Consider the following 22947-nt stretch of genomic DNA (forward strand, 5'->3'; position numbering starts at 1 on the left):
TATAAGAGCATGAATTTTACTGTGTAAACCTATGTACTGTCTCTCTCAAACCCACACACACACACAGCCTTCTTCACACTAACAGCAGTGCTTGGTTTCTGTCCAACCCAGAACTTCATCAGTGTTATGCCCTGGACCCAGGGGACAATGTGCTCCTCATCAATCAATTACGATTATATATCGGCTGTTAACTAATCTAAATTAATGATAACTGTCTAAATTAACACACGGCCGTGGGAATTTTGTGGGTCAAAAAATATTGTAATATTTTATTAATTATTATATATTATTATATATTATATATTTTGTATTTATTTATCTGCAGCACCATCAGCACCCCTACTTCCCATGGCTATGCTTACATGTTACTGCTGGCTATTCAAAACATTGCAGCCCAGTAGGCTTATAGTACATTAAACCACCCACATTATCTTTCGATTGTCATTACCCTCTAAAAGCACATAATAGCGTACATTAAGTGAGGAAGTGCATTACACAACAAAAGTGATGGATTTTCATTTGATAATAATCTTTCAATTGAATCATAAAATCTGAGACTAATGGGTTCTTGTTTTCTGAGGTTTAAAATTGCATTCCCTTAGCTCTCCAGCACATTGGCTGAGTGGCAGTGGCGGTTCTAGACCATTTCTACTGGGGGGGGGGCCAAGCTGGGGCCAGTTGTACTGTTAGAGGTGCCAGTTACATTAGACGTGATTGTTGTCATATCGTTTTCTTCACTGCATTAGCAGGCAAAAGACCATGTTCATAATCATCATCGTTGCCACTGTCTAATAACGGATGTAAAAAAAAAACGATAGCAAAAATGTGTTATGTAAAAATTATTTCATACTCCACATTTTGGGGGGCCACAAAGGGGTCCAAATTGTTGTCACAGGGGCACTGCCCCCCCCCCCCCCCCCCCCCCCCAGAACCGCTAGTGCTGAGTGGCCCTGATATCTACAATGTTGAATAATACGCAATACTTGTTTACAGTTTCCTAGTAATTGAGTATAGTTGATGATGTATTTGATTTTGGATCGAAAACCTTTCATTAGATTAGACTAAGCTACTTCAGCTATGAAGCGGCGGTTGATTTGGCGCACACCCATATCATTTTCTTGACCACAGTGAAATGCCCAATAGAGACTGCACATATTGTGATTGTATACACATTTAAATAAATAAAGGAAACAAGAAATGTGAGCAATAACAAAGATATATAACAAATATTTCATTTGTTGAACGACAACATTCATTTACAGAAGTTTCCTTGCTCACCCGTTGTAATTGAACATGGTATAGCCCTTGCAGTGGTTTGTGCCGCCGACGACTAATTTTCGCATACTCCACTTGGAGAAGAGTGTATTCAGTTGGTTCGAGGGAAGTATCGTTGGACCAAGTGTGCTCCAGATACTTTTGTTGTATCGTGTGTTCTGGGCATTATTGGGACTCCTCGAAATCTAATGGCTGTTTACGCACTTCACTTCAAAGGCTGACTCGAGCGTGTGCGAATATATTTTAGTGAGAACGGTGCGATCAAAACGAACTGCAACCGGATTTGAAATCCCCACTAAACACGAGGATCATGGTGAGAGACTGATTGGCAACAAAAACTTTTCTCTGCGTAAAATGTATTGCGAGGATGCTGTTTAGCTAATGAATGTAGTCGTTGCCTCCCAGTTTAAATCGGAAGTGGAGCTATTTCCTTCGGGGAAAAAGGTTGAAAAGTAGCCTTTTCCACGTGGAGGACAGGAACTAGAACGTGGATTGACTCAGGGGGGAAAAACATTTGTGCACGTAATAAGCGCTGTGCTTTGTTTCATCAGTCAGATTCATTGGAACCACGGGTGAAAAAATGCGTTTTGTGAGCTCATTGTTATGTTGTAAACTTGAATCCCTGGAAAATAAGACTCTGCTTCGTTTGTGGTTTTTCTTTGCTGTCCTTGTTTCAAATTCAGCCTGTCCTGACAAATGCGTCTGTTTCACGCCCACGGTAAAATGTGTGAACCAGGGCTTATTCATGGTTCCGCAATCATTGCCAGCAAACACTAAAACCCTGTTTATTACTGGGAACAACATTTCCCATCTCACAGCTGGGTCTTTCCCTGTGCCTCTTGAGCAGTTAACAGACTTGTATCTCACGGGAAACCAGGTGGAGCTGCTGGGGCACAATGTATTCAACAACTTGCCAAATCTCAGGCTGCTAGACTTGAGTAACAACAGGATTCTGAATTTTAGTGCTCAAGCCTTCCCTGATTACAACAAACTGCTGGATCTTAACCTCAGCAGGGCTTTTTACAACCATACTTCCATGGATGAGTTCTTCAGCCTGCTACGGAGTGGCGGAGCCCTTCAACTTACTCGCTTAGACCTGTCTAACAATGACCTGGTTGTCCTCCCTGAGGGCATGTTCTCCCACCTCTCCAACCTCACCATCCTCAACCTACAAAACAACTCCCTCATTTTCATCCGGAACGGAACGCTGAGTGTTCCTCCGCTCCGTGAGCTAGACTTGAGGGACAATGCCCTGAGGGAACTACCCAACACTACTCTGATGGACTTAAGCCTCAAGCCTGGGCTTCAGGTGCATCTGGCAGGGAACCCTTGGCTCTGTGACTGCAATATCGAGGACCTTGTTCGCTGGCTGAAGAGCTCCGAGCAGGTCACAGACAAGCAGAATATGACCTGTTCTGACCCTGAGGTACTGCGGCAGTTACCGTTGCTCCAGATAGAAGACTTGGAGTTGGAGTGTACCTTTTCAGGTGAAATGAAAAGTGTGCTGGAGACCTCGTATGTCTTCCTGGGCATGGTGCTGGCCTTGATCGGAGTGATATTTCTGCTGGTCCTCTACCTCAACAGGAAGGGGATAAAGCGGTGGATATACAATATTCGGGACGCGTGCAGGGACCACATGGAGGGCTACCATTACAGGTATGAGATCAGCTCGGACCCCAGGTTGGCCAACCTCAGTCTCAACTCAGACATTTAAGAGGACTGCTATGTGAGCCAGGGCCCCACAGTGACTGAGGCATTGTGACTTGTCAAGAGCAAGATATGCATGAGCATCTCTGTAGTTCCGGGGGGCTCCAGCCTGCCTGCAACACCCCCCCCCCCCCCCCCCCCCCCATAGTACTGTCCAGACTTCTACACCAGTCATGACTCTTACTAGCCAGTCATGACGACCCACAATCTGCCACCACGCATGCCCATGGCCCCTGCAATGCAGTGTCTGATTATTTGTTTTTACACCTTTTCATGTAGATCAACGTTCCATGGACTGAGAATCATGACTCAGATGGGCTTTGTGAGAGGGCTGTCTGTAATAATATGTAATATAACATTTTCCCTTCAAAAGAGGATGGTACGTAGAACTCCAACTAAACAGACTTATTTTGACTGGTAGTAACTAGGCTATATATACATATCTATATCCTTTTTGCTGGTTATATTTTAAACACTTGTGTTTCTACTTTCCTCCCACTGCACAGTGTTGCTATGCTTGTTTAGTTGTATTTATTCCTTTTTAATATAATTATTAAAGCACTTGCTATTTTCTCTCACTAGTATTGCACTTGTTAGGTGGACACGATCAACATTTTTCATGATGTACAGCTGAATAAAATGTCTTGCATTGCTGTTTTCCTTTCTCGACTGAGGTCCTTTAAACTCCAGAGACTGAGGAATGTGGAGGTATTTGGGCACCAGAGAGAGTCACGGTCACGAAATGGAGACGCGCACACTCACTCATTGCAGGTTCAAACACATGCATGCAGACAGAGGTCATCCTGCCACAGCCAGCACCAACCATACCACACAGGCAAGACTTTACATGTCACCTTTTATACATTAAGAAGTTCTCTGTCAGCTCGTGCAGATGAGACATTACAGGCAGCAGCCATTGTTGACTGTCCAAATTTTACACTTAAGAGGGGAGAAAAGGCTAACTGGAACTTTTAAAGGTGGCAGAATTACCTTGAAGATGAATTGATTTGAAATACTTTCCAATTAAAGTTAAGTAACTTCCATTCTATTTGGGAAGCTAGACGTGACGGAATGTTCCTGTCCAATTAAATCCCTGCTAGGATTCAGATAGAAATCACTGGCGCGATAGTCAAGTGATTGCATAGCCCAGAACCATCCAAAAAATATTATTTTGAGGTATAGCCAATGGTCAGTGGATTTCTATCCGAATCCTCTTTGGTTCAACTACACCATTTACAGGAATGGCAGTCATTCAAAGCATTCCAACGTTGTGAGCCCAAAGGGGAAAAGTTAAGGGTTGTCTTTCTTGACAAATGCTAATGAAGGTACACAGTACCCACGGTTCTTACCAGGAGGGCACTCTACAGGCAGTATGGTATGGAAATTAGTTCATATTCTGCTTTAATCTGCAGTGTTTTAGGTGTGTGGTGTTAAAGTATCTTGTTTTTCAAGCACTGTTTACTTTCCTGCTAACTAAATGCTGTGCTCTGTTTCTATCTTGTGTCAAGTATGTATGAGTAAATATCAAATGTGGAACATTATTTTACAGGAAAAGTGTTCATAATTTGGATTATAAAGAAACTGCAGAGTTGGTGAACGTGTGAGTAAAACACCTGGCCATTACCTCACCATGCACATTGAAGACCACCCGGGAGGTAGTGTGAGCTAACAAGCACAAACAGAAACACACTAAGTCTCTGTGCACAACTAAATACTACCTTCGCATAGCCCCGAGCAACTATACATATCCTCGTACCATAACAATGCCCAGACCTCCCTCATTCAGTCACTGGTGATGTGTGCTTTTCGGGCAATGTGTTTGAATGTTAAAGTGGCTCTTGTGTAAGCAGTTTTTTTTTTTTTCCCTGGCTTTGTGATCATAGAGATTGTCCAAATGAATGCAGTGTGTGGGTGTTTAACCATGTTTCTTTGTCCCTCACTCTCAATACAAAGACAGTCTGTTTGCAGGGTCCAACAAGGATAATGCATTATAACCATTACACAGTAGGTTCATTTTAACCCCGGATTGACTTATGGAGGTAAGTTTAAAATATGTAGGCCTATCACGTATTTCTTATGTCTGCAATCAATCTTCCCAAACCTTATTGGCTTATTTAAAAGCAAACAATGCCATCCGGAGTAGAGGCTAGGCTATCCTTTTCAGGAATTCATTGTTTTGTCGTCTTAATTAGTTTCCAGCCAACCACCATTGAGAGAGAGACACACACTACTGTTCAAAAGTTTGGCGTCACTTAGAAATGATTGTTTTGAAAGAAAAACACTTTTTTTTTGTGTCCATTAAAATAACATCAAATTGATCAGAATTACAGTGTAGACATTGTTAATGTTGTAAATGACTATTGTAGCTGGAAACGGCAGATTTAAAAAAATTTATGGAATATCTACATAGGTGTACAGAGGCCCATTATCAGCAAAACCATCACTCCTGTGTCCCAATGGCACGTTATGTTAGCTAATCCAAGTTTATCACTTTAAAAGGCTAATTGATCGTTAGAAAATCCTTTTGCAATTGTTAGCACAGCTGAAAACTAGCAGATTCATTAAATAGTACCCGCAAAACACCACTCTCAACGTCAACAGTAAAGAGGCGACTCCGGGATGCTGGCCTTCTTTGCAGAGTTCCTCTGTCCACTGTCTGTGTTCTTTTGCCCATCTTAATCTTTTATTTTTATTGGCCAGTCTGAGATATGGCTTTTTCTTTGCAACTCTGCCTAGAAGGCCAGTCTCCCGGAGTCGCCTCTTCACTGTCGACGTTGAGACTGGTGTTTTGCTGGTATTATTTAATGAAGCTGCCAGTTGAGGACTTGTGAGGTGTCTGTTTCTCAAACTAGACACTCTAATGTACTTGTTCTCTTGCTCAGTTGTGCACCGGGGCGTCCCGCTCTTTCTATTCTGGTTAGAGCCAGTTTGCGCTGTTCTGTGAAGGGAGTAGTACACGGTGTTGTACGAGATCTTCAGTTTCTTGGCAATTTCTCGCATGGAATAGCCATCATTTCTCAGAACAAGAATAGACTGATGAGTTTCAGAAGAAAGGTCTTTGTTTCTGGTCATTTTGAGCCTGTAATCGAACCCACATGCTGATGCTCCAGATACTCAGCTGGTCTAACTTCTTCGGGACAGTTAAGCTAATGTAGGCTAATGCAATTAGCATGAGGTTGTTAGTAACAAGAGAATTTCCCAGGACATAGACATATATGATATTGGCAGAAAGCTTAAATTCTTGTTCAAATAACTGCACTGTCCAATTTACAGTAGCTATTACAGTGAAAGAATTCCATGCTAGTGTTTGAGGAGAGTGCACAGTTTTGAACATGAAAAGTTATTAATAAACAAATTAGACACATTTGGGCAGTCTTGATGCATAATTTCGAACAGAAATGCAATGGTTCATTGGATCAGTCTAAAACTTTGCGCATACATTGCTGCCATCTAGTGGCCAAAATCGAAATTGCTCCTGTGGTGGAAAATACATTATGGCCTTTCTCTTGCATTTCAAAGATGATAGTTCAAAAAAAGATAGGAATCAACTTTTTTTTTTACCAGATTTGTTTTATATTCTTCTACCTTCCTTTCACATGTCCACAAACTTAAGTGTTTCCTTTCAAATGGTACCAAGAAAATGCTTATCCTTGCTTCAGGGCCTGAGCTACAGGCAGTTAGATTTGGGTATGTCTTTTTAGGCAAATTTTTTTTTTTTAAAAGGAGCGGATCCTTAAGAGGCTAAAGAAGGCCAGTTTTATTGCTTCTTTAATCAGAACAACAGTTTTTAGCTGTGCTAACATAATTGCAAAAGTGTTTTCTAATGATCGATTAGCCTTTTAAAATGATAAACTTGGATTAGCTAACACAACGTGCCATTGGAACACAGGAGTGATGGTTGCTGATAGGCGTACAGAGGCCCATTATGTAGATATTCCATTAAATCAGCTGTTTCCAGCTACAATAGTCATTTACAACATTAACAATGTCTACACTGTATTTCTATTCAATTTGATGTTATTTTAATGAACAAATAGTTTTCTTTCAATAACAAGGACATTTCTAACTTACCCCAAGCTTTTGAATGGCTGGAGATATATATATTTGATTTATTAGTGGAGACAGGAAGTATTTCTCAGTGCCCCTTTGAAATGGGATGTGAAGTGATTTGTAGCACTATCTTCCTGTCTGGTGCCCTGGTGATGTTGCATGGAGGTCACTGGCTGCCACTACTGTCCAAGGATATCTCAAGTGCTTATATGCCCCCTTTATTTATCGTACGGTTCTGACTTGGTGTGCAGGGTGAACACTAAGAACGGCCCATGTTCTGAATTCTGTTGCTGTACATTTCAAAAGTGCTGAACAAATGGTTATATTGACTACGTCCGTCCTAGCTCGCTCGTTAATGTTTTCATCAATTACAGATTGCCTCTTATCTGCTTGTCGTCCCCTTATGCCATAGTTTGTATATCTCAATTGACAGTAGAAATCACATTTGTTTAAGCAAGTCAGAGATGTTTTTTTTTTTAATAATCCAGTAAATGAGGCTGAATGAACGGTTTCGCTGCCAGACAAGGCGCCACTGAGAGCCAGGTGTAGCAGTGGTAAGGTGTTGGGACAGCTTATGTAGGCCCAAACAGTTTGTGGGCACCGTTTTGAGCGCAATTTGTGTGTGTGTGTGATTTGATATCTAAGTCAAAGTTTAGACACCTACTCATACCAGATTTTCTTTATTTTTACTATTTTCTACAAATATAAAATATTTTGACTTGTATAACACAACACACATGGAATCACGTAGTAACCATAATTATTTCATAGTTTGTTTTCACTATTATTCTACAATGTAAAAAATAACGAAAAAACCCTTGAATGAGTAGGTGTGTCAACTTTTGACTGGTACTGTACTTATTATTGTTTAAGCTACAGATGCCAGTTAAGTTGGTGAATAACAGAACAGTGATTTTAAAACCTATTTCATGCTCAAGTACCATTAACCTCTTAGATGTCAGTTCTCATATTTGGGGGACTTGGACCGGTTCCGACTGACATTTTGGTGTACAAGGTGCTCTGTGAAAATCGTATGGTCCTGTGTCCTATAGTGCAAGAGCCCCCCAAAAATATTAATTTGTTGGGGGGGGGAATAAATTACTTTAAAAAAAGGGAGAATCTGGCAGATGCAATAATACTAGTTTCATCTCGCTGTGGTATTTTCAGCCAGATTTTAGAGCTCTCAACATGAAATAAATTGTAAATAATTTCATAGAATTAATTTAAAACCACTCTTGATCACAGATGAATGAAATCCCTTCATGCTTAAATTTGAGACTCTTCAAAGTAGGCACTCATTGCCTTGACTGCTTTGCATACTCTTGGCATTCTCTCAACCAGCTTCATGAGGTAGTCACCTGGAATGCATTTCAATTAACAGGTGTGCCTTGTTAAATTAATTTGTGGAATTTCATTCCTTAATACATGTGAGCCAATCTGTTGTGTTGTGACAAGGTAGGGGGGTATACAGAAGATAGCCCTATTTGTTTAAGACCAAGTCCATATTATGGCAAGAACAGCACAGATAACAAAGTGAAATGACAGTCCATTACTTTAAGACATGAAGGTCAGTCTCAATATGGAACATTTCAAGAAAGTTTCTTCAAGTGCAGTCGCAAAAACCATCTAGCGCTATGATAATTGGCTCTCATGAGGACCGCCACAGGAACGGAAGGTTAACTGCACCTCAGATTGCAGCCCAAATAAATGCTTCAGAGTTCAAGTAAGACACATGTCAACATCAACCGTTCAGAGGAGACTGTGTGAATCAGGCCTTCATGGTTGAATTTCTGCAAAGAAACAACTACTGAAGGACACCAATAATAAGAAGAGACTTGCTTAAGCCAAGAAATGCAAGCAATGGACATTAGACCGGTGGAAATCTGTCCTTTGGTCTGATGAGTCCAAATTGGAGATTTTTGGTTCCAACCGCCGTGTCTTTGTGAGACGCAGAGTAGGTGAACGGATGATCTCTGCATGTGTAGTTCCCACTGTGAAGCATGGAGGAGGAGTGAGGGTGCTTTGCTGGTGACACGGTCTGTGATTTATTTAGAAGTCTGAGCTAGGCTGAAACATGCCGTACTCCAGAAAACCAAAAAATAGACCATGTTTGTATGCAGCTTTATTAACTCAATGACATGTTATATACACTGCGCAAAAAAATAAAGGGAACACTTAAACAGCACAATGTAACTCCAAGTCAATCACACTTCTGTGAAATCAAACTGTCCACTTAGGAAGCAACACTGACAATAAATTTCACATGCTGTTGTGCAAATGGAATAGACAACAGGTGGAAATTATAGGCAATTAGCAAGACACCCCCAATAAAGGAGTGGTTCTGCAGGTGGTAACCACAGACCACTTCTCAGTTCCTATGCTTCCTGGCTGATGTTTAGGTCATTTTTGAATGCTGGCGGTGCTTTCACTAGTGGTAGCATGAGACGGAGTCTACAACCCACACAAGTGGCTCAGGTAGTGCAGCTCCTCACATTGATGTGCCATTCTGGATCTGTGGCAAGAAGGTTTGCTGTGTCTGTCAGCGTAGTGTCCAGAGCATGGAGGCGCTACCAGGAGACAGGCCAGTACATCAGGAGACGTGGAGGAGGTCGTAGGAGGGCAACAACCCAGCAGCAGGACCGCTACCTCCGCCTTTGTGCAAGGAGGAGCAGGAGAAGCACTGCCAGAGCCCTGCAAAATGACCTCCAGCAGGCCACAAATGTGCATGTGTCTGCTCAAACGGTCAGAAACAGACTCCATGAGGGTGGTATGAGGGGCCGACGTCCACAGGTGGCGGTTGTGCTTACAGCCCAACACCGTGCAGGACGTTTGGCATTTGCCAGAGAACAGCAAGATTGGCAAATTCGCCACTGGCGCCCTGTGCTCTTCACAGATGAAAGAAGCAGAGTCTGGAGACGCCGTGGAGAACGTTCTGCTGCCTGCAACATCCTCCAGCATGACCGGTTTGGCGGTGGGTCAGTCATGGTGTGGGGTAGCATTTCTTTGGGGGGGCCGCACAGCCCTCCATGTGCTCGCCAGAGGTAGCCTGACTGCCATTAGGTACCGAGATGAGATCCTCAGACCCCTTGTGAGACCATATGCTGGTGCGGTTGGCCCTGGGTTCCTCCTAATGCAAGACAATGCTAGACCTCATATGGCTGGAGTGTGTCAGCAGTTCCTGCAAGAGGAAGGCATTGATGCTATGGACTGGCCCGCCCGTTCCCCAGACCTGAATCCAATTGAGCACATCTGGGACATCATGTCTCGCTCCATCCACCAATGCCACGTTGCACCACAGACTGTCCAGGAGTTGGCGGATGCTTTAGTCCAGGTCTGGGAGGAGATCCCTCAGGAGACCATCTGCCACCTCATCAGGAGCATGTTATTAGAGATATGAATACCAGGTATGTCTACTTCACCATTAGACCATTTTATTGGTAAACTACAAGGTAGTGTAAACGTTGTCTTTTAACGATCCAACACGTAATATGGTACACTTACCATAATTTGGTTTTAGTCCAGAGTTGCTAGAATAGGGATCTAGATCTCAATGAGATCAAGATCAACTTGAGTCATCGGAATATATTGACACTTTCATTTTTAATCCCTGGATTTCTAACCGCTTGATGTTCTTGTTGGATCCAGTTTTAATAGCTAGCATTTTGATGGCCATAATAAATAGATATGGAGACAACGGACAGCCTTGCTTCACTCCTCTTGACAGCTCAATACTTTCTGAGAAATTCTCAGAAATGTACACCCAGTGTTGCTATACCATTGTATAAGAGATTCACCAAAATTAAAATAATCCAGGCATTTATATATAAATTCTAGTCGTACTTAGGTTGGAGTCATCAAAACTCGTTTTTCAACCACTCCACAAATTTCTTGTTAATAAACTATAGTTTTGGCAAGTCGGTTAGGACCTCTACTTTCTGCATGACACAAGTAATTTTTCCAACAATTGTTTAGACATAGTGAATTCTAAGTGAAATAATCTATCACAATTCCAGTAGGTCAGAAGTTTACATACACTAAGTTGACTGTGCCTTTAAACAGCTTGGAAAATTCCAGAAAATTATGTCATGGCTTTAGAAGCTTCTGATAGGCTAATTGACATCATTTGAGTCAACTGGAGGTGTACCTGTGGATGTATGTCAAGACCTACCTTCAAACGCAGTGCCTCTTTGCTTGACATCATGGGAAAATCAGAAGAAATCAGCAAAGACCTCAGAAAAATGTATTGTAGACCTCCACAAGTCTGGTTCAACCATGGGAGCAATTTCCAAATGTGTGAAGGCACCATGTTCATTTGTACAAACAATAGTACACAAGTGTAAACACCATGGGACCACGCAACCGTCATACCACTCAGGAAGGAGACGCATTCTGTCTCCTAGAGATGAATGTACTTTGGTGCGAAAAGTGCAAATGAATCCCAGAACAACAGCAAAGGACCTTGTGAAGATGCTGGAGGAAACCGGTACAAAAGTATCTATATCCACAGTAAAACCAGTCCTATATCGACATATCCTGAAAGGCTGCTCAGCAAAGAAGAAGCCACTGCTCCAAAACCACCATAAAAAAGCCAGACTACGGTTTGCAACTGCACAGGGGGACAAAGATTGTACTTTTTGGAGAAATGTCCTCTGGTCTGATGAAACAAAAATATAACTGTTTGGCCATAATGACCATCGTTATGTTTGGAGGAAAAAGGGGGGGCTTGCAAGCCGAAGAACACCATCCCAACCGTGAAGCACGGGGGTGGCAGCATCATGTTGTGGGGGTGCTTTGCTGCAGGAGGGACTAGTGCACTTTTAAAAAAATAGATGGCATCATGAGGATGGAAAATGATGTGGATATATTGAAGCAACATCTCAATACTTAAATCAGGAAGTTAAAGCTTGGTCACAAATGGGTCTTCCAAATGGACAATGACCCCAAGCATACTTCCAAAGTTGTGGCAAAATGGCTTAATGACAACAAAGTCAAGGTATTAGAATGGCCATCACAAGCCCTGACCTCAGTCCTATAGAAAATGTGTGGGCAGAACTGAAAAAGCGTGTGCGAGTAAGGAGGCTTACAAACCTGACTCAGTTACACCAGCTCTGTCAGGAGGAATGGGCCAAAATTCACCCAACGTATTATGGGAAGCTTGTGGAAGGCTACCTGAAACGTTTGACCCAAGTTAAACAATTTAAAGGCAATGCTACCAAATACTAATTGAGTGTATGTAAACTTCTGACCCACTGGGAATGTGATGAAAGAAATAAAAGCTGAAATAAATTATTCTCTCTACTATTATTCTGACATTTTCACATTCTTAAAATAAAGTGGTGATCCTTAACTGACCTAAAACAGGGAATTTTTACTAGGATTAAATGTCAGGAATTGTGAAACTGAGTTTAAATGTATTTGGCTAAGGTGTATGTAAACTTCTGACTTCAACTGTATGTCATCAAGATATAATTGTGTTTTACTTTTCATATTTTTTTGACAAATGTTTGAATTTTTCTTCCAAATTGATGTTGCAGGATATTTTGTGTAGATTGTTGACAACAAAATTACAATTAAATCCATTTTAATCCTACCTTGTGTCACAACAAAATGTGGAAAAAGTCAAGGGGTGTGAATACTTTCTGAAGGCACTGTATTTTGTTAATGTGGCTGGACTGGTCTATCTTAGCACTCAGAATTGGTATAATATTACGTCAACACATTTCAGTTATGTTACCCAAAATATTGTAGTCTGACCTCTCATCTGATGAGGATTTCACTTGTTCCATTGTTGGTTTTGGGTCTGTTAAACCAACCCCTGCCAAAATCAGCTGGGATGGGGTCTTTTTAATAGCAGAGAGCTCTGTGTGTGCATGCGTGCACGCATGTGGAGACTGGCGAGTAGCCTAGCGCAGGCACCAGTGGATGAATGCCAGCGGACGTACAGTAGCCCCACCTTCTCCTCCCAACTGGGGAGTGTTCTATCCTTCTGTCCCGGGAGGAGATACAGGTGCATGCTGCACAATACACACTCCACGCTACACTATCTCACGTTTCCACGGCGACATCTCAGCTCTCACTCACTCCATTCAATGACTTTCTGCGAGGAACAGCATTCTGCATATTTTTAATAATAAGGGTATGCTACGCGCCCCTGGGCATACTTGGAGGAGCAGGTGTAATTACGTGGGAGACAATGTGAGGAGTTGAGCGGGGGCAGGGGGTGGAGAGAAGTGAGACTGATGAGGAGAGGGAGTGTTCTGACTCAATCACACAGACAGTGCCCCTTTTGTGCTTGTTAAAACAGGTCTCCAAACAGCTCCAACAAGTCCCTCATCACACCTGCTTGATTTATGTTGAGGCCAGGCCAGAATGGCAGGAGTCTATCACACAAAGAGAAAGCTGTCTCAGGTTTTTTATTACCACACACCAGCCTGTTGACAGAATCCAATTCACATTCAGACAAAGCAGGACTGGTGTTGTTCCCGTCACAGACTAGAAGCCTTGTTACAGATACACTAGGTGAAGGGAGAGTGACAGTGAGACATTCTTCTTTTGCCTCTCCTGTTGCCATCCTCCTTCCCAATATGTACCCTACTGATTTCCATCTCTCTTCATCTCCACTTTCTACTAATACAATCCCCCTTTTCTACTCCCTCCTCAACAAAACAGAACATATACTGTACTTCCAGTAAGTTATTTATTTATTTATATATATATAACACACACACACACACAGCCCTGCTCACACTCATGTTTGTCAAGCCACATTTCACATGCCAGTGCTCTCTCCGTGTCAAAAAATTGAAGTCATGACTAGAAGGTTATCAGGTGGTCAGAGTCCCTAATTATACTGAACAAAAATATAAACGCAACATGTAAAGTGTTGGTCCCATGTTTCATGAGCTGAAATAAAAGATCCCTGAAATTTCCCATATGCACAAAAAGCTTATTTTTCTTACATTTTGTCCACAAATTTGATACATCCCTGTTAGTGAGCATTTTTTCTTTGCCAAGATAATCCATCCACCTGACAGGTGCGGCATATCACGAAGCTGATTAAACAGCATGATCATTACACAGGTGCACCTTGTGCAGGGGACAACAAAAGGCCACTCTAAAATGTGCAGTTTTGTCACACAACATAATGCCACAGATGTCACAAGTTTTGAGGGAGCGTGCAATTGGCATGCTGACTGCAAAAATGTCCACCAGAGCTGTTGCCAGATAATTCAATGTTCATTTCTCTACCATAACTCTCTCAATGTAATTTTAGAGATTTTGGCAGTCCGTCCAACCGGGCCTCACAACCGCAGACCACGTGTAACCACGCCAGCCCAGGACCTCCACATGTGGCTTCCTTACCTGCGGGATCATCTGAGACCAGCCGTGCGGACAGCTGATGAAACTGTGGGTTTGCACAGCTAAAATAATTCTGCACAAACCGTCAGAAACCGTCTCATGGCAGCTCATCTGCGTGTTCATCGTCCTCAACAGGGTCTTGACCTGACTGAAGTTTGGCGTCGTAACCGATTTCAGTGGGCTAATACTCACCTTCGATGGGCACCGGCACACTGGAGATGAATCCTGGTTTCAACTGTACCGGGCAGATGGCGTCGTGTGAGGGAGCGGTTTGCTGATGTCAACGTATTGAACAGAGTGCGGTGTGGGGTTATGGTATGGGCAGGCATAAATTACGGACAACTAACACAATTTCATTTTATTGATGGCAATTTGAATGCACAGAGATGGTGTGACAACATCACCTCATGTTTCAGCATGATAATGCATGGCCCCATGTCACAAGGATCTGCACACAATCCTGGAAACTGAAAATGTCCCAGTTTTTCCATGGCCTGCATACTCACCAAACATGTTACCCATTGAGCATGTTTGTGATGCTCTGGATTGGCGTGTACAACAGCGTATTCCAGTTCCCACCAATATCCAGCAACTTTGCATAGCCATTGAAGGCCTGATCAACTCTATGCGATGGAGATGTGTCGCGCTGCATGAGGCAAATAGTGGTCACACCAGAAACTCACTGGTTTTCTGATCCATGCCCCTACCTCTTTTTAACGTTTATGTTACCAGCAGACGCATATCTGTATTCCCACTCATGTGAAATCCATAGAATAGGGCCTAATGAATTTATTTAAATTGACTGATTTCCTTATATGAACTGTAACTCAGTAAAATCTTTGAAATTGTTGCATGTTGCGTTTTTGTTCTGTGTACATTAACCGCTCTGCTCTTTTTGTTTCGCAAGCACCTGGCAAGCACCCCCAGCCACTGAGATGGAAATTATGTTCATGAATTGCAGGCACACACACTGAGTTAGGTGGAATCAGGATTAATATTGCCGTGTGACACGATAACAAAACACAACAGTCTTTGAACAACAGATTTGATTATGTTCAGTCGCTACAGCTAGAGGTGTCACACACCTACTTTCTTTGAAGGGGCTCTGATCAAACTGAGGGGGCCTTATCCCCCCTCATTTTCAATGGTCATGATGCCCCTGACTATAGCAGCTCCTCTGACTTTGGCCTTCTCTCTAGCTGGGTGTTGTTGTGTCTGGTCTAGTCCATGATGGGTGTCACCCCCAGCCAGCCCTTCTCTGTAATACGCCTTTCCCTCCACATGGGATGCTTCTTTCCATTCTAAAGGGGATTTATGGTGTCACACATTAGCGGGCTGCGCCAGCAGCCTCCTGTTGGGCCATGCTGGGCTTTATTAAAGATGCATCCTCCCAAATGAAGACAGATTTGATCTGACAGCCCTGCCTCGCTGACCCAGGCCTGCCAGGCCACCACTGAGCACCTGCCAGCCAGGAGAAAAGAGAGCTGAGCGGGGAGAGAACAGGAATTAGTGCTAGTGCTGAGGGGGAAGACATTTTCAACTCACAAAACCTTATTACATTGTGTAGAAACAGCATCAGCTACATTATTGTTACATGCATGTACCACTTTTAAAAGTAGACAAGTTACCTTGCGTTAATTTAAACATGTCATTTAGAGCATGCCAGCCAGGCTAAACAATTTGACCACTGTCATTACATTTTAAATCTTGGTAGTGTAGCCCAATTTATTAGCGTAGGCCTACCATTTAATAGCTCATAAATACTTGTGTTGTGATTCCTGTCAGACATACTGTAAGTGTGGGGTCCAAAATTATTGCAACCCTTTATAAAGATGAGCAAAAATGACTGTATAAAATAAATAACTCAAATAATTAGCTATACCCCCTGGGGACAGATGTCAGTTCAACGTCTAGTTTTTATTTATCAAATAACGTGAATTTAACGTGAAATCAACCAAAAAAACTCACCCTGTCATTGAATTTAGGTTCAAACATGGGTGAAAATACTAAATTCCCTTACGTCAATGACTTTTTGCAAATCCAATCAGTTTTCCACGTTGATTCAACGTCATCACATTTTTGTTGTTGTAGAAATGACATCGAAAAACATTGATTCCAACCCTTGTTTTCAATACCGTTCAATAAAAATCGAATCAAATTGTATTTGTCACATGTGCTGAATACAACAGGTGTAGACCTTACCGTGAAATGCTTACTAACAAGCCCTTAACAAAAAATACAGTTTAAGAAAATATTTACTAAATCATCTAAAGTAAAACATTATTATTTTTTTAAATCAGCCTGGATTTGAACCAGGGTGTCTTTAGTGACGCCTTTAGCACTGAGATGCAGTGCCTTAGACTGCGCCACTCGGGAGCCGAGTGACATAATAAGTTGCATGGACTCACTCTGTGCGCAATAATAGTGTTTAACATGATTTTTGAATGACTACCTAATCTCTGTACCCCACACGCATACAATTATCTGTAAGTTCCCTTACAGATTCAACCACAAAGACCAGGGAGCTTTTCCAATGATGCGCAAGGAAGGGCACCTATTGTTAGATGGGTAAAAAAAAGCAGACATTGAATATCCCTTTGAGCATGGTGAAGTTATTAATTACACTTTGGATGGTGTATCAATACACCCAGTCACTACATGCAGGTGTCCTTCCTAACTCAGTTGCCGGAGAGGAAGGAAACTGCTCAGGGATTTCACTCCCACACACACACACACACACACCTTCCTTTCCCAGTGTCCTTTCAATACAGGGCCACAGCATCAAGCGAAAGAAAGACAGAGAGAGAGGGGAAAAGAGAGAGAGAGAGAGAGAAGGAGATGGGAGAAAGACTGATTAAGTGAACCTCGACTGTAATTTTTTTATTTCATGTCCAAATAAGCAGTGACAGATTTAATGTCTTTGAAGCCTGGGAAAAATCAGCTACGGGTTGCTAGGGGTTATTTACAACAGGAGTGGAAAAGAGGTCAAATGGGTCAAAGGAGAACTGCAGCTGCTGATTTAGCCTCGTTTTTTTGGCGTGCTCCTCAAGAAATGCTGGGGTTCATGACAGAAACCAAATGTGAGTTGGCTTGGGTGTGCAGTTTGATGTGGATGTTTCTTGGGTGTGTCCTTGCCACTACCAAGACACACCCATCTGTCAGAACCTTGAGGCTGTTTCCACCAACTCAGTCCCAACAACAAAAAACTCCTGCAGGTTGAGTTCAATAACTACAGGCAGATGTATGCTAAGATGCTGGAGGAAGTTTTGAATAGGTCAGTAGCCTACAGAGTAATATGAGAAGAATGCAATTGCTGAATTTATGTAGGTATTCTAAACTAAGTGTTTTGATAACTTTCAAATGTAGTAACAGGTCCATGTAGAATAAACAACCTTTTACATAATACCGTAGAATCAGTGTTCTGCTAATATAACAATGTGCACCTTTCATCAGATACTGTGCATATTGGCATTTTGTCTGGTAGTAATGGGGCTACCTTGGCAAACATGTCAGAGTGGTCATACCTTCCTGCATGGTGTCCCGTATACAACAGGAGTTCCCTGTTCCTGGCGCAGAATACACAGGATTTCTCCCTCCCCATATTAACTGATACCATTCAAGTCAATAATACAATTAGACAATACAATTAAAAGTTGTGTCTAGTACAATTTTAAGGCTGAGTGCCAGGTCTCTCTCCATTCAGAGACATCAGTATCAAGCCCGTCTGTCACTTTGGACTTCATCACATCATCGTGCAAGTCTCCATGTGCTGGCCCCGAGCTTAACGATGAGCTTGGAGAGATCTATGGGGTTGAAGGCTGAGCTGTAGTCAATGAACAGCATTCTTACATAGGTATTCCTCTTGTCCAGATGGGATAGGGCAGAGTGCAGTGTGATGGCGATTGCATTGTCCGTGGATCTATTGGGGCGGTATGCAAATTGCAGTGGGTCAAGGGTGTCAGGTAAGGCGGAGGTGATATGATCCTTAACTAGCCTCTCAAAGCACTTCATGATGACAGAAGTGAGTGCTATGGGGCGATAGTCATTTTGTTCAGTGACCTTTGCTTTCTTCGGTATACAGTGGCTTGCGAAAGTATTCACTTCCCTTGGCATTTTCCCTATTTTGTTGCTTTACAACCTGGAATTAAAATGTATTTTTGGGGGGTTTGTATCATTTGATTTACACAACATGCCTACCACTTTGAAGATCCATTTTTTTTATTGTGAAACAAACAAGAAATTACACAAAAAAACTGAATATTTGAGCGTGCATAACTATTCAAAAGTCAATACTTTGTAGAGTCACCTTTTGCAGCAATTACAGCTGCAAGTCTCTTGGGGTATGTCTCTATAAGCTTGGCACATCTAGCCAATGGGATTTTTGCCCATTCTTCAAGGCAAATCTACTCCAGCTCCTTCAAGTTGGATGGGTTCTGCTGGTGTACAGCAATCTTTAAGTCATACCATAGATTCTGGGATTTGACTAGGCCATTCAAAGACATTTAAATGTTTCCCCTTAACCACTTGAGTGTTGCTTTAGCCGTATGCTTAGGGTCATTGTCCTGCTGGAAGGTGAATCTCCGTCCTAGTCTCAAATCTTTGGAAGACTGAAACAGGTTTCCCTCAAGAATTTCCCTGTATTTAGCAACATCCATCATTCCTTCAATTCTGACCAGTTTCCCAGTCCCTGCTGATGAAAAACATCCCCACAGCATGATGCTGCCACCACCATGCTTCACTGTGGGGATGGGATTGTAGGGGTGATGAGAGGTGTTGGGTTTTCGCCAGACATAGCATTTTCCTTGATGGCCAAAAAGCTACATTTTTGTCTCATTTGACCAGAGTACCTTCTTCCATATGTTTGGGGAGTCTCCCACATGCATTTTGGCGAACACCAAACATGTTTGCTCCTTTTTTTCCTTAAGCAATGGCTTTTTTCTGGCCACTCTTCCGTAAAGCCCAGCTCTGCGGAGAGTACGGCTTAAAGTGGTCCTATGGACAGATACTCCAACCTCCTCTGTGGAGCTTTACAGCTCCTTCAGGGTTAACCTTGGTCTCTTTGTTGCCTCTCTGATTAATGCTCCTTGCCTTGTCTGTGAGTTTTGGTGGGCGGCCCTCTCTTTGCAGGTTTGCTGTGGTGCCATTTCCATTTTCTAATAACAGATTTAATGGTGCTCCGTGGGATGTTCAAAGTTTCTGATCTTTTTTTATAACCCAACTCTGATCTGTACTTCTCCACAACTTTGTCCCTGACCTGTTTGGAGAGCTCCTTGGTCTTCATGGTGCCGCTTCCTTGGTGGTGCCCCTTGCTTAGTGGTGTTGCAGACTCTGGGGCCTTTCAGAACAGGTGTATATATACTGAGATCATGTGACACTTAAATAAAGTCCACCTGTGTGCAACATAACTAATTATGTGACTTCTGAAGGTAATTGGTTGCACCAGATCTTATTTAGGGGCCTCATAGCAAAGGGGGTGAATACATATGCATGCACTCCTTTCCCATTTTTTTTTTTTTTTTTTTTAAACAATACATTTTTTTCATTTCACTTCACAAATTTGGACTATTTTGTGTATGTCCATTACACGAAATCCAAATAAAAATCAATTTAAATTACAGGTTGTAATGCAACAAAATAGGAAAAACGCCAAAAGAGGATGAACACTTTTGCAAGGCACTGTAGGAACAATGGTGGACATCTTGAAGCAAGTGGGGACAGCAGACTGAGATATGGAGCGATTGAATATGTCCGTAAACACTCCAGTCAGCTAGTCTGTGCATGCTCTGAGGACGCGGCTAGGGAGGCCGTCTGGGCCTGCAACTTTGCGAGGGTTAACACACTTAAATGTCTTACGTCGGCTACGGAGAACGAGGGCCCATAGTCGTTGGGAGCAGCCCGCATCGATGGCACTGTGTTATCCTCAAAGTGGGCAAAGAAGGTGTTTAGCTTCTTCGGGAGCAAGACTTCGGTGTCCGTGATGTGGCTGGTTTTCCCTTTGTAATCCGTAATTGTCTGGAGTCCCAGCCTCATACGTCTTGTGTCTGAGCCGCTAAATCGCGACTCCACTTTGACTCTGTACTGATGTTTTGCCTGTTTGATTGCCTTATGGAGGGCATAACTAGACTGTTTGTATTCAACCATATTCCCAGTCACCGTGCCGTGGTTAAATGCGGTGGTTCGAGCTTTCAGTTTTGTGTGAATGCTGCCATCTATCCACGGTTTGGGTAGTCGTCACAGTGCTAACAACATCCCCGATACACTTCCCTATGAACTCGGTCACCGTGTCAGTGTATACGTCAATGTTATTCTCAGAGGCAACCTGGAACATATCCCAGTCTGTGTGATCAAAACAATCTTGAAGCATGGATTCCAATTGGTCAGACCAGCGTTGAATAGGCCTTAGCATGGGTACTTCCTGTCTGAGTTTCTGCCTATAGGAAGGGAAGAGCAGAATGGAGTTATGATCTGATTTGCTGAAGGGAGGGCGGGGGAGGGCCTTGTAGCCATCCCGGAAGGGAGAGTAACTATGGTAGAGAGTTTTTGAAGCGCGAGTACTACAGGCAACGTGTTGATAGAACTTTGGTAGCGTTTTCCTCAGAATTGCTTTGTTAAAATCCCCTGGTACAATAAATGTGGCCTCAGGATATGCGGTTTCCATTTTGCCCAAAGTTCAGTGTAGTTTCTTGAGGGTCGTCGTGGTATCGGCTTGAGGGGGAATATACACAGCTGTGACGATAACCGATGAGAATTCTCTTGGGAGGTAATGCGGTCGGCATTTGATTGTGAGGTATTCTAGGTCAGGCGAACAAAAGGACTCGAGTTCCTGTACGTTACCACAATCAAATGCTTGATAATGTATGTGATATCAACAGAGGGGTATATTTTCTGGGTGATTTAAATATTGACTGGCTTTCATCAGGCTGCCCACTCAAGAGAAAGCTTCAAACTGTAACTAGTGCCTGCAACATGGATCAGGTTATCAGTCAACCTACCAGGGTAGTTACAAACAGCACATGTATTGATCACATCTTTACTAATGCTGCAGAAATTAGCTTGAAAGCACTATCCAAATCCATCGGATGTAGTGATCACAATATAGTAGCCATATCTAGGAAAACCAAGGTTCAAAGGCTGGCCCTAATATAGTGTATAAGAGGTCATACAATACGTTTTGTAGTGATTCCTAGGTTGTTGATGTAAAGAATATTTGTTAGTCAGTGGTGTGTAATGAGGAACAACCAGACGCTACACTTGACACATTTATGAAATTGCTTATCCCAGTTACTAATAAGCATGCACCCATTAAAAAATGACTGTAAAAACTGTTAAATCCCTGTGGATTGATGAGGAATTGAAAAATGGTATGGTTGAGAGGGATGATGCAATGGCAAATAAGTCTGGCTGCACAACCGATTGGCAAACGTACTGCAAATTGAGAAATCATGCAAATAAACTGAATAAAAAGAAGAAGAAACTACACTATAAAACAAAGATAAATGACAAAGAATGATAGTAAAAAGCTTTGGAGCACCTTAAATGAAATTTTGGGCATAAATGCAAACTCTGCTCCATCATTCATTGAATCAGATGGCTCATTCATCACAAAACCCACTGATATTGCCAACTGCATTAATGATTTTTTCATTTGCAAGATTAGCAAACTTTGGCATGTCATGCCAGCAACAAACGCTGACACTACAAATCCAAGTGTATCTGACCAAATTATGAAAGACAAGCATTGTAATTTGAATTCCGTAAAGTGAGTGTGGAAGAGGTGAAAAAATTATTGTTGTCTATCAACAATGACAAGCCACCGGGGTCTGACAACTTGGATGGAAAATGACTGATGATAAAAATGGATGATATTGACACTCCTATATGCCATATCTTCAATTTAAGCTTACTAGAAAGTGTGTGCCCTCAGGCTTGGAGGGAAGCGAAAGTAATTCCCCTACCTAAGAATAGTCTAGCCACTTTACTGGTGGCAGGTAGCCTAGTGCTTAGAGCATTGGACTCGTAACTGAAAGGTTACAAGATCAAATCCCCAAGCTGACGAGGTAAAAATCTATCATTCTGCCCCTGAACAAGGCAGTTAACCCACTGTTCCTAGGCCGTCATTGAAAATAAGAATTTGTTCTTAACTGACTTGCCTAGTTAAATAAAATAGCTGACCAATCAGCCTGTTACCAACCCTTAATGTGTTTGACCAGATACAATGCTATTTTACAGTAAAAAAATGATAGAAGACTTTCAGCACGCTTATAGGGAAGGACCTTCAACAAGCACAGCACTTACACAAATGACTGATGATTGGCTGAGAGATATTGATGATAAAAAAGATTGTGGGGGCTGTTTTGTTAGACTTCAGTGCGGCTTTTGACATTATCGATCATAGTCTGCTGCTGGAAAAATGAAAGTGTTATGGCTTTACACCCCCTGCTATATTGTGGATAAAGAGTTACCTGTTTAACAGAACACAGGGGGTGTTCTTTAATAGAAGACTATCCAACATAATCCAGGTAGAATCAGGAATTCCCCTGGGCAGCTGTTTAGGCA

At 42.3% G+C, this 22947-nt stretch overlaps 1 protein-coding gene across 1 annotated transcript; it reads left to right on the forward strand.

The window, feature by feature from the left end:
* Positions 1-1324: 1324 nt before the first annotated feature.
* On the forward strand, positions 1325-3639 carry LOC115177378 (trophoblast glycoprotein). Its single transcript, XM_029738098.1, has one exon. It carries the CDS (start codon positions 1856-1858, stop codon positions 2987-2989), a length of 1134 nt encoding a protein of 377 aa, XP_029593958.1. The 5' UTR covers positions 1325-1855; the 3' UTR covers positions 2990-3639.
* Positions 3640-22947: the final 19308 nt, after the last annotated feature.

Source organism: Salmo trutta, chromosome 37, assembly GCF_901001165.1.
Source record: "Salmo trutta chromosome 37, fSalTru1.1, whole genome shotgun sequence".
NCBI classification, from domain to species: domain Eukaryota; kingdom Metazoa; phylum Chordata; class Actinopteri; order Salmoniformes; family Salmonidae; genus Salmo; species Salmo trutta.